Source organism: Leptonotus elevatus, chromosome 18 (assembly GCF_054856555.1).
Source record: "Leptonotus elevatus isolate MCC_2025b chromosome 18, RoL_Lele_1.0, whole genome shotgun sequence".
NCBI classification, from domain to species: Eukaryota; Metazoa; Chordata; class Actinopteri; order Syngnathiformes; family Syngnathidae; genus Leptonotus; species Leptonotus elevatus.
The window spans coordinates 4,900,618-4,916,628 of record NC_141256.1 but is presented as its reverse complement, the minus strand read 5'-3'; the positions used below and the strand labels follow the sequence as shown (position 1 = coordinate 4,916,628).

The 16,011-nt window shown below is 38.4% G+C and overlaps 1 protein-coding gene and 1 long non-coding RNA gene across 2 annotated transcripts in view; one reads left to right on the top strand and one right to left on the bottom strand.

The window, feature by feature from the left end:
- Positions 1–16,011, bottom strand: part of snap25a (synaptosome associated protein 25a) — a 43,622-nt gene that overhangs the window by 12,386 nt on the left and 15,225 nt on the right. Inside the window, exons 2-4 of the mRNA XM_086060711.1 lie at positions 5,774–5,917; positions 3,835–3,876; positions 1,063–1,111 (exon numbers count right to left, since the gene is read on the bottom strand). Coding sequence (XP_085916837.1) covers positions 1,063–1,111; positions 3,835–3,876; positions 5,774–5,845 — 163 coding nt within the window. The 5' untranslated portion in view covers positions 5,846–5,917. The remainder of the gene's footprint in view (positions 1–1,062; positions 1,112–3,834; positions 3,877–5,773; positions 5,918–16,011) is intronic.
- Positions 11,938–15,749, top strand: LOC147158345 (uncharacterized). The gene is made up of 2 exons (XR_015090857.1): positions 11,938–12,335; positions 15,305–15,749. It is a non-coding gene; the product is annotated as an uncharacterized LOC147158345 (long non-coding RNA).

Here is a 16,011-nt window from a genome sequence, read left to right as displayed (position 1 = left end):
GAAACCGCTAATTAATTACGCCATCATTGTATGATATGGCGGAAGTCCCCAACGTACCTACGCTAGCGGCTAGCTGTTAGCATGACCAATGACTGTCTGGCTGTTGGCTGGTAAGTAAGTATGACAGCTGGTATTTCTTCTTTTTCAATATTCTGGACCAAGGCTAATTTGTAATTCACTCTCCATGTTTAAAGGAATGGAATGTGCCTTAAATTGCACGTTGAGATCTTTTCATTATTAAAAAAAAGAAAAAAGATAAATAGAACTTTGTCTTCATTCATTTTATAAAACACTTTTGCCTATTAAATAGAAAAACATTCAATTCAAAATGTCAAACTTAGCTGTTTAGATTATAGGAACACAACTAAAAGTCGTTAATACCACGTTATTTTACACATGAACCATGCAATAATAAGAATGTTTCTGCCAAATATTGCACTTAAAAGTTGTGTTCCTAAATCATAAACGGCTATATTAGACATTTTGAATTGATTATTATTATTATTTTAATTTAATGGGAAAAGGTGTTTTACAAAATAAAGGAAGACACTAAATCCTACACGGCTATATTAGACATTTTGAATTATATTAGACTTTTTTTTTTGCTGATCCGAAAAACGATCTGATCCGTGACTCAAATCCGTGATCTGATCCGAACCGTGACTTTTGTGATCCGTTGCACCACTAGCGTTTTGGCACTTTCAAGATGTCCAGCTGCTTGTCGGTGTTGGCTAATGGAAAGAAACAAAAAGCTCCTGGCAAATAGCAAAGAAAATATTAAAAGAGAATTGCTAAAAGGAAACAAAGGTTAAAAGAAGCTGGAAATGTAATTTCCCTAATGCAAAGAAATGTCAAATAATAAAAAACAAAACCCCTTGCAAAAATAATGTAAAACCGTTTAGATTTACATTTAAAGAAATCAAGCAAATATATGAAACAGTCAATTTTTGGCACAATTAAATACTAATTTCCACTTGAGGTGTTACTAGTATGTGAATTTGATAATTTTTTATCTATATGTGGCCTAACATTTCATTGCAATCTCTTGGTTTCCACACTTACCTCCTTGTTCATCCAACATGACCAAAGTCCTAATGCCGGCATCTTTGCTCTACTCCCCAAGGTCAGGCAGGTAGCAAGGTAGTGTGAGGAAGGGAAGGGGAAAAAAAATAAATAAAGTAGAGGTCAGTAATGAGGCTATATCGCCTTGGAGAGTTAGTGGGAGCTGAAAGATATTTGCTGCCATAAGCCGTTTCCTCATTCCATTTTCACCTCACTGCTTCTCACCATTTTTCTTTGCTACTTTTAGTACAGGCTAGGAAATTGCCAATTTAGTTCTACAGCTATTTCTCTCTAGGAAACTCTTTCAAAGTACAGAAACCGCTCTCCAATCTTATTAAGTCTTAAAATGAACTATCGTGAAGTGCTTTACTAGGGAGACTGTGGAGTGGAGTAGGAATGACTGTTGATTGACAGCATGTAAGAGTTATCTTGGTAACCAGAGTCAAACGTCCATATACAATCAACTACACTTCGGTGGTGACTCGAAATGAGCTGCAAAATTGGCCGTTAAAAATAAATGCCAAATCAGAATTTTCGGATTTGAGTGACTCTGAATCCTATCAATCTTGCTTGTACTAGTCACAGGAAGTTTGAATGGCAACGCATGTGACATAGAGTATGTATGGAGTGTTGCTTCGTTTAAAGCACGCTCTCTGAGACGCAACACCCAGAAGTGTATTTAGCCAACTAATTAGCATTATATTCAACTGTTAAGCAATCAGTCAATAAAACCCATCTAGGCAGGGTCTCAACACATTTGTTGTTACTTCGCTTTCGTCTTAGCAAGAAGCGAATTTGCAACCCTGACAGGTTAGCTTAGCGCTAGCTAGCTGGTACGACAGACCATGGATGTAAAAGCAAAAAAAACCACACACCCTGCGTTCTGTTGTTTGCCAGAGTACAGCGAGTGATCCGGGATGTTAAAGTAAGTAAACTAACTAAAAAGGAAAATAGACACATACAGTTTTGTTACACTCCGTTATGTTGGCAAAAGTACATTAGTACATTAGTAACCCATTCAAGTTGATTTAGGACTTGCAGGTTAAACGGTAAACTAATATGTAAATGGCGCCGATTTTAGGTGTGAGTCTAGGCTCTAATATATATGTATATAATACTTCAGTATCCATCTATTGATTTTTAAAAATAATATCTTGACCTCAACTAAAATTGCTGGTCGGCTGGGCCCAATCACAGGGCACATATATTATGTTGAGAAGCCAATGGTGCAATCATCATCATCATCATCATCATCATCATCATCATCATCATCATCATCATCATCATCCTCATCTCCTTTTACCAGGACCCCGTGCTGAGGTCGGCATGTTTTCCTCAAAGAACATTTTAAAAATATTTTTCCCCCCAGCATCACCGGGGTCATATTGATTGCGCAGAGGAAAGGTCGTGTAGGCAAGACACACAAAAACAGCTTCCTTGAGGATAACAACACTGACAACCTGAAGAACTCCTGTCAATGGATCTCTATGTAAACGAATGACAAAGATAATAATGCAGGATCCAAACAGCATAAGCCGCTTTTTGTTTCAACCATGCAAATGGGAAGTTTCCTTCAAATGTTAATTGAAAAGTGTCCTTCATCCTTATTAATCTAAACTCCTTCATGACATGCGTCCAAACTACTCAGCCAGCACGTGAAGCCATCAATGCAACAATTAGTAACTGATGGGCGAGGCTGGCTTGATGTGTACTAGAATGGAGGATCCTGAAACCCGCAATCCTGCTTTCTGCTTGCTCCTTAGAAATCCTGCAAGACCATACTCATACTGGTATGCGGGACTTGGCTCAACCCAATAGGCACATATACCATTACACTGTGTCGGTGTATACACACACAAGTAATCTAGCATGCATAAACGCATCCCCCCCCTAACCCTGCACCCCCCACCGCTGCCTCCTCAGCAGTTTGGGATGAAAGCCACATTGACGTTTGGGAGGCGAGAAGGGAGCAATAAGGGAAGGCAGGCGTATAAATAATTCTGTAATTCAGCATGTCTACAGCCAGGAGAAATCCCAAAGTGGTAGAAATGTGCCTCTCGGGAACTCCCAAACGGGGAGTAATCATGATCCCAAGCAGGCAAAGAAATAGCTCGGTCTTGCTCATTTTTGGATCTGGTGGTCAAAAGCTGCAATAGTCTGCTAACATTATTTTGGTCGTGACACAATCAACCATTTCCAAATGCGTCCACTTTGATTTTTGGGCTCATAAAAAGAGTTGCCAAGGAAACCAAAGGTCAAATTGAGAGTTATTGAAGAACTTCGACTGAATACCCTCTCATGTGTAGTTTAAGACCTTTAAACCCACTTGATAGCAGCATATTACTGTAGATCAGATGATTCAAGCTCATACAAATAAAATTGTGCGGCTTGTGATTTGTTTCAGTTTTCAGCTATCAAAGGTTGGTAAGAAATGGATATAGGATCAATATGACCTTGAGATCTGCGTCAGCAGCTTGTCAGGTCTTCCCTTCCCCCATGATGCTCTGCATGCCTCCACATTTATCCTTCACTCTTCCCTTTTTATGCATCCACATTTGCCTAAGGTAACTAACTCACTGTCCTTCCCTCCTAATTTGCCACAGTGTCACTAATTGGCCATGAATGTTGCATGAGCAAACAACCGTACGCACATATGCTTATTTTTTTCATAATGAGCAAACAATTAAAAGATGATTTAAGGTTTTGCTGCCCCAAGCTGCTGTACAGTATAGTTGAAGAAATCACAATGAAAAAAATGTAATAATTGATTACCTCTTCCACCAGCTGCAACATACGACGGGTGCTCTCCAGTGACTGTGGGAGGGGAAAACAAAACCATCGTTAGTGACAAATTTGATATTGTAGGGCTCTATTTTCGTAGATGGCGCATGCGGAAATGTGTCCGTTTTTTTTGTGCAGGTGCAAGCCTCCCTGAGTCTCTTTTGGAATTTGGCAAACCACTCAGCATTTTGTTAGGCGTTGAAGCATAGCGAGGATTTGTCATACAACTTGGTCTAAATGTACGCCTCCTCAGACCGCATCCAACTTCTGGCACAAAGTAGACCGGTGGTCTGATTTTTGCGAATTTGATCGAGTTGCAGGCAGGCAGATATAGAATTCCGCAGACATATGCATGGATGTCCGACACAATTCATTCAAAAATGACAAGAGGAAGAATCAAAACCTTGGTATCACTAAAGAAATCAGTTCATTAAACACTTCATTATTATCAACATTATGTATTTTTAAGGCATCATCATCATCATCATCATCACAGGGAATGAGAGGAGTCACTTTGATAGGGGCAAACTCAGTTGGCTGTTTTCGTGGCCACAACGGCGCAAACGATCCTTTCGCGCATCAGTAGAATTACCAGCACTCGGTCTAACACGCCTCTGCGCAGATTTAAAATGCATAGGACCCAAGTGAGGATAAGTGGTTCAGAAAATTGAGGGATGGATCATGGTCATCCTGCTGCGCGCACCCTGTTGATCATCAAGAAATGAGGAGATTTTTTTTCTAAATGTTAAATGGACATATTTCCTATGTGTGTGCGCGAAAGCAACTGGAGCTGAAACTGTTCACCGTCACGATTCCACCATATTCTTGCAAATGTTCAATATTCTGCCCATGTTTGTCAATGTGAGTCATATGTGAAAGTGGGGGAGTGGTGACCTGCTCCAGGCCTTCACTGAGGCTCTTCTTGCTATGATGAAACAAACACCCACATTTAGACACTCACAAGGTCAAGCGCATACATTAATATCGGAGCCATGATCGGGAAAACAATCCCTCATCGCAGTCTTCTACGGAAATAATTGAAATTCCGTCCAGTCGTGTAATACAATTCAAGAGGCGAGACGGGAACATTATGTGTCAATTTTGTGTGACATTTTGATGGTACACTGGTTTTGGGTGAGGAAAATGTGATATGGCATTGCCATGGCAACGCTGGATGACCTACTTTTGGAGGTTTGTGACATTGGCTATGTTTTTGGTGGTCTAATGTCTTTGCGAACATTATTGGCAAAAAAAAGTTGGACTAAAAATGTACATTAAAATCTATTCACTGCGGAAAGGACAGTAGAAAATGTAACAGTCAGGGATTGAACCCACAACCTGAGAGCAGACACTCTACCACTCGACCAATGAGCAGGTCGTGCATTTACTGACAAGACAAAAAATGAGCTTAGCAAATATAACAAAACTATTTTACACTTTTGTCAGCTTGTTTTCAGACTTGTATTTTTCTCATTTATCTTATTACTAGAATCTGTAAAATCTTAAAATAAGAACATTCAACTTGTGAAACCCCAGTTCAGGGCCTTTGATGTTGGTTAGTCATTGTCAATTTGGAAAATATTTGTTTTAAGCCTCACAAGTACACTCAATGCCAAGACTGCTTGATCAAACAAGATAATTAAGTAATAAGAATCTTGCAATAAGCAGAATGATCTTGCCTGCCAAATTTATTAAAAAAAAATAAAAAAAATTGTCAAAGCAAAATGAGCAAATTTAGGTTACATTTAAGAAATGATATCTTAAGATTTCAGTTTTTGCAGTGTTGCTGGGTGGATGTTACGTCATAACTGAAGGTCACTCTGACCTCAAATTTTGGCTTGTATCACAAAACAGAACGACGGCTCCTGAAAAGTTGGTGCCGAAGTTAAGTTAGCACTGGACATGAATAAATGTCAGCGCTTGTTCTCACCTCGTCGGCGAGTTGGTCAGCACGTTGCTGCATGTCTGACAGCTCATTGCGCATGTCCGCATCATCTGCCATGGCTGGTGGGTGTGGGGGGTGGAGAGGGTCTCCAACTGGGAAGAATCGATCCTATAGGGAATCCGGGACGAGCTGAAAGAAAGACAAAATGATTGTGTTGTGAGCAGCTGAGTCCAAAGACGCTGTAAGTGTGAGATACGCCTGTTCAGAAAATTGACATATTATGAGGGACTTAACCCAAATATGTCCGTTCATTCATTTGGATGCTGACTTTGGATGAAATGCAGTCTTGCAGTCAATCTTTCACATTCACATTGATGGCCATACTGCCTTCTAGCTGCAGGGAAGTAGGCTAAGCTCTTTGCACTTATCTGGTCTCATTAAATAGAAGGTTAGATCATCATCAAGAGGTTAACCAGGAATATGAGGACTCGCCACAAAAGAGCACTCACACCACAGACGTGCTTGCAATTGCTAATTGGCTAATAATATGCATTGGAGCAATTTGCGTTTGATTTGTTGCTCTTATACATGCACAATGCTCTTAAACTATGGATGTTCCAGGACTAGCATCGCCAAACATGTATTTCAAATTACAAGTTGTTTTCCCCTTCAAAGTAACGCCACAGGAGTCCTAACTCAGTTTCCTAGCCTCTTCTAACACGTCGTTCACTTCTTCTCACGCACTGAATGGACATAGACATACTTGGAGGGAAAAACTATTTTTTTCCCTCCTTTTTAACTCATTCACTGACATTGACAGCTATAGACGTCAAAAATTAATTTGAACTATTTCTATTAGTTTCACAATTGTTTCCCCTTTTTTTTTATCAAGAGTATGAAAACCTAAATTTTTTAGAACATTTAGAACAGATATAAAATTTGTGATTAATCATGAGTTAACTAGTGAAGTCATGTGATTAATTACAATTAAAAAAAAATGCCTGTCGCCCCTAATTTTTAATAATCTTTTTTTTTTTTTAATGAATTTATGGCAGTGAATGAGTTATTTACACCAGTCCTAGAACTTTATTGTCACACCTTATATTATGAGGAGAAACAGAAAGTGCTGAATTATAATCTACACAGATATGAGAATTTCAAGTTAATTGCAGACTCTAAGTTGTCCACAGGTGTGCAAATTCATATGAACTAGTAAAACTGTTTTGTGCAAAACAACCCAAAACACATTTTGTTGCATTTTGACCGTCCAATATGAGTCATGATCATTTGGGTGTGGCTTACATTTTTAGTAAATTTCCAAGATTTTTTATTCTCAGGCTACGTTCACACTACAGGTCTTAATGCTCAATTACGATTTTCTGGTGAAATCCAATTTTTTAGTAAGCATTCACATAACCTATTTATTAATTGCGACCTCAGTCTGTCTGCTGTGTGGATGTAACGCGTCCCAAAGTGACACGCATGCGCAGAAGAAGATACAACGTCACTCACAACGCTGTGTTTGCGGAAGTAAATAAGTATGGTCCCAGCATGTCAGGGCCACGGACTTTATAAATCCGTCGTCGGGGCTCATATTTTTACCATCTCATATCTACAGAGGAGTGATGCAGGAGAAAGTAGAAATAATATTTTGTGAAAATGAGGCGAGCCTGTTTAGCGCCTCATCTCACGGAGATCTCTCCTTTTTTTCTCCCTAACGATGACGTCACGTCATTGCGGCGCGTAATAAATAAGCCGTCTGCGTGGCTAATTTACTAATCTCAACACCACAAATGCCATTTTATAGTTCACGTTTCAAGTGGGATTAAATTAAAGTCAAATACAAAGGCACAACTGTTACACGAAACAACGATTCACGTACGTGAGCCGTGCGGACCTGGCGGAATGCGTCAAGCATAAATCAAGCTGAATGCCCCTCTGCCCACGCGAAACGCATATTGGACTTTTGATGACGTCGAGGTCAGATATATGCGACCTGGCCGTTTAGACTGCGGTCGCATTGAAAAATTCGGATACATAGCCGATCTAGGACCACATATGAAAGTGACCCAGCTCGGATATAAAAAAATCGGAATTGAGCCATTCAGACTGACATAAAAAAGTCAGATACAGGTTGCATTTGGGGAAAAAAATCCGATCTGGGTCGCATTTGCCTGCAGTGGGAACGTAGCCCAATTTCTTTAATCGATTTAATTTCTATTTACAAGAGTTCTGTTCGATTCGATTTCACATTTTCCCCCCTTATTCGATTCTATTAAATTCAGTCCAATATCGATTAATTATGAAACACAATTCGTCTTAAATATAAAGGAAATGATAAAAACTCCACAAACATTAAATTCCAAATTAAATTTTGCGAAGGCAGTAACTGGTCAAATGATTTTGTTTATTAATGAAAGTATTATGTTGTGTTGTTACACACACACATTGTCATCAAGGATGAGATGAAAAATATTTTCATAATTGTAATTGTAATTGTAAATATAAATTAAAAAGAATTGTCTTGAAGTGCATTAAGTAAAGTCTTTCATAAAGGTAAAAAAAAATACTTTTAAATTCATGTGAACAGTACATTTCAAGAAAACAGTAAAAAATTAAATTAAATAAATGTATGGGAAAAAGAGATATTAAAATCGATTAATGGTTTTACGAATCGATATCGTCTCAAAAAGCAAAACAATTATTAACAGATATTGATTATTTGATTTTTAAACCCAGCCCTAACTATCACACTTCCCCCTTGTGGTAACAGTTGCACGTTTTGGTTCATTTTGTAAATTTTTACAAGGTGATGCTAGAAACACTCTGCTGAAAGTTTGACAGAGATTGTCCATCTTTCTATTCTAATGAATTGAATATAAAGAAAACCAAAGGTACCATCCAGCTATGTGAGAGGACGCCAAAGTACTGACAGAAAACCAAGGCAAGGACAGGGAGAACATCCAAACGCCACACAGGAAGGCCGCAGCCCAGAATTGAACCCCAGACATGCTAACCAATACACCGCCACAAAAAGCACCATTTATAAAATAAACTATATATTTATATGTAGACGACATACGTACAATTTTGGGTTATGTTGTCGCCATGGAAACAAAATCCCATTGTAAACTGAGGACCCACTGTACAATACTCTTCCCCTTGCATTGTAATTCCAGAGATGCTTACATCTCATAAGCACATATACATTCATGTATACAGCCAAATCGATATCACACCATAGCAAGGTGTGGCTCCTGAAAGCCCGCACAGCCGAAAATCCATCTTTCAGTGTTGCATCTGAGTCACATTTCATGGCGAGACATCCAACCCTCCTTTAAATCAGATCAATTCAGAAACCCATGGATGGATTGTACGTTGTATGTAAAACAATTTACAATGTAATTTCAGCTCTCCCTGTGCTCTAATTTCTTTCCCTCCTCTCGCCTTTCCTCTCGCACTGCTGCATCGCTCGCCAACAGCGGCCATGTTGGCTTACATAAACCTCAAAAGTGGACAGCGCACCGCAGTGCTTGGCATCGAAATCAAGGACGATTTACAGCAGACTTCGGAGCCGCTTGCCGAGGGGAGACGGATTATCGCCTCCCTCCTGCTTTATGTAACCAAATTCCAGCAATTAAGTTTTAACAGGCTGCACTGACCTTTTACTTTATGGCTCAATTACAAGCGTCACATTTTGCACTCTAGCCTTCGTCAGCATTTCTTTCCTGGCACTGGAACTTCACTTGTGCGGATGTTTATGCATATATTGTCTTTTTAAAATGACTGTATGTTGGTGCCGAAGTGCTGGCAGGCTATCAGCTATCACAAATGTGTGCATTTAACAAAAAGTTTTATTCAAATTCACCACTGCCCAAAAAGTTACAACTTTCATCCGATCATAACACATTTTCCCACGTGTATTACCAAAGTACATTTTTGGATACCTTGTACTTTGTACTAGTTGTAATACAACATATTTTTTTTTTATTTGAGTATTTTTGTTAAGAAGAAACACTAATTCTCCATTACATTGAGCTTCATTCTTTTCCCTACTTTTATTTGTATCATTATATTGTTTGCATGATCTGTTTTGGTTCCTCAGGCATTGCTACTTGACATTATTCAATAAATCTAACATAACCGCTAGCAATATTTGACTCATTTTCCGCAATTAAACGAAGCCAAAAACATGGGCGTTTCTAGCTCATTTTGGGGGTGATCAAGCTCCCCTAAAGTGTGGGAAATCCCCCCCCCCCAATTTCTTTTTTGTGTCTGTCAACATGTATGTATTTACATTTTAAAACATGCTAGAAAACTGTATAACCATACAGTCCTACAGTCCGAAATGTAATATAACAACCAAAGAACTATGTTCAACTGAATTGTGAAGCTTCACGTAGAAAAAGTAGTGCTTTGCCGCCATCGTATAGCAGTTAGGTGCCAAGGATCTAATCTCTCGTTGAAGTGAGTTGATGTGTTTTGCCACCATCTTGTGACATCTCCAGGCAACAATAAACCTTTATAGTGTGGCTCCAAAGGCTTGTGGATTTTCCTTATTTGTGCTAGGGCTCGGCCCCAAGCTCCTGCAAATAGCAGGAGAATGCGTTATATAACTTTTATGATAAGTGCTTACCGATTAGAAGACAGTTAAGATGTGTCCTAAAAATTGCCTGCAGAATTCATAATTTGTATTCCTAGCAGAGGTGGCAAATCCAGGTCCAGAAAGTAAAAACCCTGCCACAGTTAGCTAGCTAGCTCCCATGGTGCTCGTTTACCTGCTAGGGAGCTAACTAGCTAACTGTGGCAATACAAGTTAACTGTGTCAATACAAGCTAGCTAGCTCCCTGGCAGGTAAACGACCGCCATGGGAGCTAGCTGGCTAACTGTGGCAGGGTTTTTACTTTTGATGAGTTATTAACATTGTTTTTAGTTTTAAATTATATTTTAGCCGTTTATAATTATGTTAATTTAGTATGGCTGTATGAATAGACCTATATTCTTATCTGTGTTACTTTCATGAGAAAGAGCAACGGGTCTGTCTATTCATTCGTAATCAGAGGGAGGTTCCGGGGAAGGGAGTCAGGCTTATTATTATTGTATTATTTTAATCTGATTTATACCCATGGGAACTTGCTGAACTTGCAGAAGGGAGGAGAGAGGGATTTTCTTGTATTAATTTAGTTGTAACCAGGTGTGTTGTGGGCTGACCTTTATCTGAACCCTTTTTGTGAATAAATAACGATGTGAGCTGGAGAGAGGGAGCCACATTTGAACAGATGATCGCTTGGATGATTTGTCAATGTGGACCAGAAGCTTCTGTTAATTAAAAACCTTTGCAAAGGAACTCCTTCAACAGAATCTCACCATTCAGTTAATTGAACACGCAAAGAGTACAATACTTAATATTGTCTACTCTAACAAATGGTGACCGCCGACGCTGAATTATAACGAATGGTCTCCTCCGTTGAACCAAACGGAAGGTGTTATTTTGACGTGGAACAGGCTGCGGCGTTCAAAGACGGGCGGAACTTCTAGGCCTAAATAAATAAAGTACGGTAAGTGGAGATCTTTATCCACGTAGAAGAAGTTTTGTCTGTCTGGTCCGCTGCAGCTGGTTTTTTCGTCTTCCAAATTATCTAAATTTTAAAAGAGATCTGTGTGAACGAGTTGTAGTTTTGATGTCGTTCTATTGTGAGTTGTGATAATTCCGACGATATTGAACTAAACACGTCGTGGAGTGGTGCATTTGAAGGTGACGTAATGCAGACTCGAAGTGATGAAGCTTTTTTGTACAGGAAGAAATAGCGGTTAATTTTTTGATTTGTTTTGTTTTTCGTCAACGCTATGAAGAATCCTTAGACCATAATATATAAAAGGGTTTGCCGGATGACGTAACAAGTCCTTCTTGGTTACTAAGGATCGCGAAGATTATGGTGCGCGCTTCTGTTTTTTAAGCAGTTTTGGCCGGATTTGAGGACAAGTAACATAATTGTTCATGGCTCTTGGTGTGAAAGTTCTCTGCACGTAATATGTCTTTTATTTGAAAAAGCGCCTGTTTGAAATTGAACAGAAAGGGGTCCAGGTTGATTACAGCGATGATTGGATTTTTGTATCACTGTATTTGCAATCGAGAGATTACGTGAAAGATTTTATTTGGAGTTATGGCGCTCCTACTTTTGTAGTTTTGGGGTCAGGATTACCGTATGAATACCTTTTGTTCTACGGTTAAATTCGATGGTACGTGACATTTTATTTTGAAAATGAGCGCCTTGCAGAAATTTTGCAATGTATGGAGAACAGTTTAGCTCAGCGGGATTGGGTAACCGCTGTGTATAAACGAGAGGTCACGTAATTCTTATGTCTGTCTGTGTGTGGCCATATGTGTTAACATATTGAACTATTAATACTAAAAGTGAGACGTCACTGTATTAAAACCGAATGTATACATCAAAAACTATAAACAAAAATGGAGGCGATTTCGACCCGGATACAGAATGGTTTGTCCTGAATGCGCTTCCGGTTCAGCGAAAAATAAAAGCGTCGATGAACAATGAAAAAACGAACTATGGATCGATTGTATACAAAGCTTTCGCTGGACAAAATGGTATGTCAGACTTTTGTATTTTCTTTGTTGGTAATGGAAAAAGGCTGAATTTGATGCTAAAATGACTCCAGCATTTGTGGAGCAGTTTACGGATGGGTTGTTCAAAGTTACCCGTTTACTGAAATCACCGTATAAAACTGCAGTTTGAATGCTATAAGATTTGTAGACAACGAATTGAAGGAATAACACCGTTTATTTTTTATTTTATAATGACTGAAGAGTGTGTGCGTATGCATTTGAGTGTGTGACCTAGCTAAAAAAAAAAAAGGTGGGGGTTTGTAAGTGAGAAGTGTGCATATGGGGATTTTGTTTGTTTTTCTTTAATATTTTAACTAAGTTTGGTGTTGTTTTGTGTGAGATGATATTGTTGTGATAGTGGCGTTTGTTTTATTAATGGGAATATGATAAAATAGGTTTTGCGATTTATAATGTTAAGATTCCCCCCCCCCCCCTTCCCCCGTTTCTAGGTTAGAAAAAAAGGTGGGGGCTGGGCTGTGCGCTGTGAGCATAATGTGTCCTCGTAATGGGACTCTTTTTTTGTCAAAATGGTAAGAGAGGAATGATAAACAATATAAAATAAGTAATAGTATTTGACTGAGCTAATAAATCTTTACACTTTAATGATTGATGACGATGGTTAATTTGTTAACTTTCCCTTTTCGGGACAAATGAATAAAGAGTAATGATAAAATAATGGCATTTTGTTTGAGAGTTGATATAATTATGCCTACATCTTTATATCTGTGGCTGGAAGTAAGATAGTTGAATAAGGAGTTATGAATGTTTTTGAAATTGACATGTTGATAATGATTTTTAATATTTGTTTTTTCTCTGAGTGTGTCATTTCAGAAACTGATGTTTGAGTTCCAAGGCAGATGAGGGTTTGATGGCCTTCACTGATTACAAACTGCGAACGGGATGCGCCCCAGCTGCTGATACGTTGTATGGCTAGTAGCTATTTGAAGGGGTATTGAAAAAAAAAAAAAGAGAAATTAATAAAGAGGCTGTGTTTTTTTTTTTTTTACGAAACATTTTTGAGAAAGCAGGGAGTGAACTGTCTTGCTATGATCCCATATCCTCAGTCTGGCATTTTTAAAGCATTGTATCAACGAATGTGCATTTTTTGATCAGGTGAGCTCTCAGAAAGACTGTGTGTCATCGGATCCACATTGCAAACAGCGTCTGAATGGATGTGGCAGAGATCAAAGGTCAAAAGCCGCAGAGCAACAGTCTTCTCGTCCTGTGCCTAAGAAAAACATGATGTTCAAATTCCTCGATGCCCAGTGACTGTGTATACGCCTCATTCTAGTGACTTCTCCCCTATGGCTGTTTTGCATCCAGAGGAAATCTAAATGCCTGCTCTGAACATTGCTGCCACAACAGCCGCCATGCTGGCCAGGACTGAACATTGACAACAGCTGCCGTCCTGCCTTTTGCTGGGGGTCTGGACAAAGAAAGTTGGTGGTCGGAATGAGATGTGATCCATTCAGTAAAATGCTACATAGTGATATGCAAGGCATTTTAATGTGTTGAGTGGGGAACTGTGATCTATAGCAAGATATTTCAGGAAATTGAAAACGACATATGTAAATTTGAAATGAGGGATTTGAGAAAATTTATTTCAATCTATAGCCTACTAAATTTTTGCCTATATTTTTGGGAGAATCAGTTTCTGAATTGGTACAATGGGAATTTTATTAATATGTTATGATATGATATATTTTTATTTTCCCCGTGAGGAACTTTTTTGGACTTCGTCCAGCTGCAGCTATAGTATAAAATAAATAATAGAATAGAATAAGTAGTAACGAGTAAAAGACTAACTAAGAGTTTGATGGCTAAATTAGATTTTTTTTTTTTTAACAGCACTGTGATTTATAAATCCCAGAAATATTTTGTGTGCTGTGTTTTTTATGAGCCCCGCTAATATGTGAAAGATTAGATTTTATCCTCAGCCCCACTAATCTGTAAAAGAGGTGAGGTTGATTAGCAGTTTAAATAATTTTCGGGACTCTAGGAGAATTAGAGTAATATGGTTACCTCTATTTTTATGGCCCTAAAGTCATCATATATTAGTGTCTTAAGTTGTATCTGCTTATGTTTAGTTTTATAGTGTTTTGTAGCTCTTTTGTTTATCTCATAGCCTGATTTAGAGGGTTGAGTTATTTATGACGTCTTTTGAGTCATGGGGTCTCTATTTTGTCCTCCTTTTATCTTGACGTGTTTGAAAAAATCAGTGGATCTTTGTCAAATGAGGGAGTTTATGTTTAAGAATTTAACCAATGTAGACGAGTTAGAAAATTAAAATCAAACTTAAAAACGAAATTAAAAAGGTTGTGGGGTATCGGCCTACACTCCAATTGACAGGATGAGTTTGAAAATGATAATCCACAATATGAAGAAATCTATCAGAGGAAATCGATCGCAAAGTAAGTCTGAAGCAAGCAAGGACAATAATGCATATTCGCCGAATGAAGGTAATTATATTATATTATATCTTTTATCTCAGAATCATATTTGAAAAATGTAATGTTTGGAGCCCAGTGTTTGCAAAAGAGTATAGATAATATGAATATATGTGAGTTTTTCCCAGCATGCCAGGATTCGGCCGGTCATGGGATTCTGGGAAGAGAATAAGATATGAAAGGCACAGTTATGCAAATTTAGAACAAATTTAGTCATGGTAAAAAATTACCTATTATTGAACAAAACCTATTTGAAAGATAAATATTTATAAGCTCTGTCTTATATTAATGAATGAGCGAATGTCATTCAACTCAATCAAGGGCTGGGCTCTATTTTAATGTCACAAAAATAGATATTTTCCTGTTCCAACAGCACAGGACCTACGGATCTTAATCAAATAACATTTACTAATCCCAACTAACAAAAACTATCAGGGTTTTTTCCTCCAAATAAAATTTATGTGAGTTTATGAGAAACTAAAAATGAAAAGTTTTTGCACTCAGGAGAACGGCCCCAGGGGGTTGGTGAGGAAATCTTGTGCAGTTCTCTGCACAGAGAAAATGCCACATCTGGTCTACAAGGCTTCCGGAGACGTGCCAGGCTCGGCCATCTCATCAACTGATGCTCTCAGGTTGAAAGGAGAGACGAAATTCCACAACTGGAGCATCAATCTTATCACCTCCGACCTGGAGCCACGTCAGCTGACCCAGTGATCGTTCTGGAGCGGCCGTTCCGGAGCTGCCGTTTGAGGACATCAGTCAACGGATCAAGAGCAAGTGCCTTTTCTTGGGCAATCATTCCTTTGATCAGTCACATTTTGGGCAGAATAATCCCAGGTGACAAATCGAAGAATTTGGGTAGTCTACCCCAAATTCTTAAAGAAGAGACGAACTATGGCGACACTCTTTTCATTAAAAAAAAAAAAAAAAAAAAGACCTTCAAAGAACTTCATCACAAGATGGCTTCAAAGAACACATATTCGTCTGCCGATACATTGCGACACTTTTCAATGAACAACATTTTATGTTAAGCCTCACATATGCTATGCTTATTTTACTAAAAATCTTTTAAATGTATCAAATTGTTTTTTAATGTCATATGATTGCTAAATTACCTCCTCTTCTGCTAAAGGGATGTTTTAAGGATAATTATTTTTACCACACAACCATTGAAAAAAAAAAAAAAAATGTTTTAATGTGTTGAGCTCTTA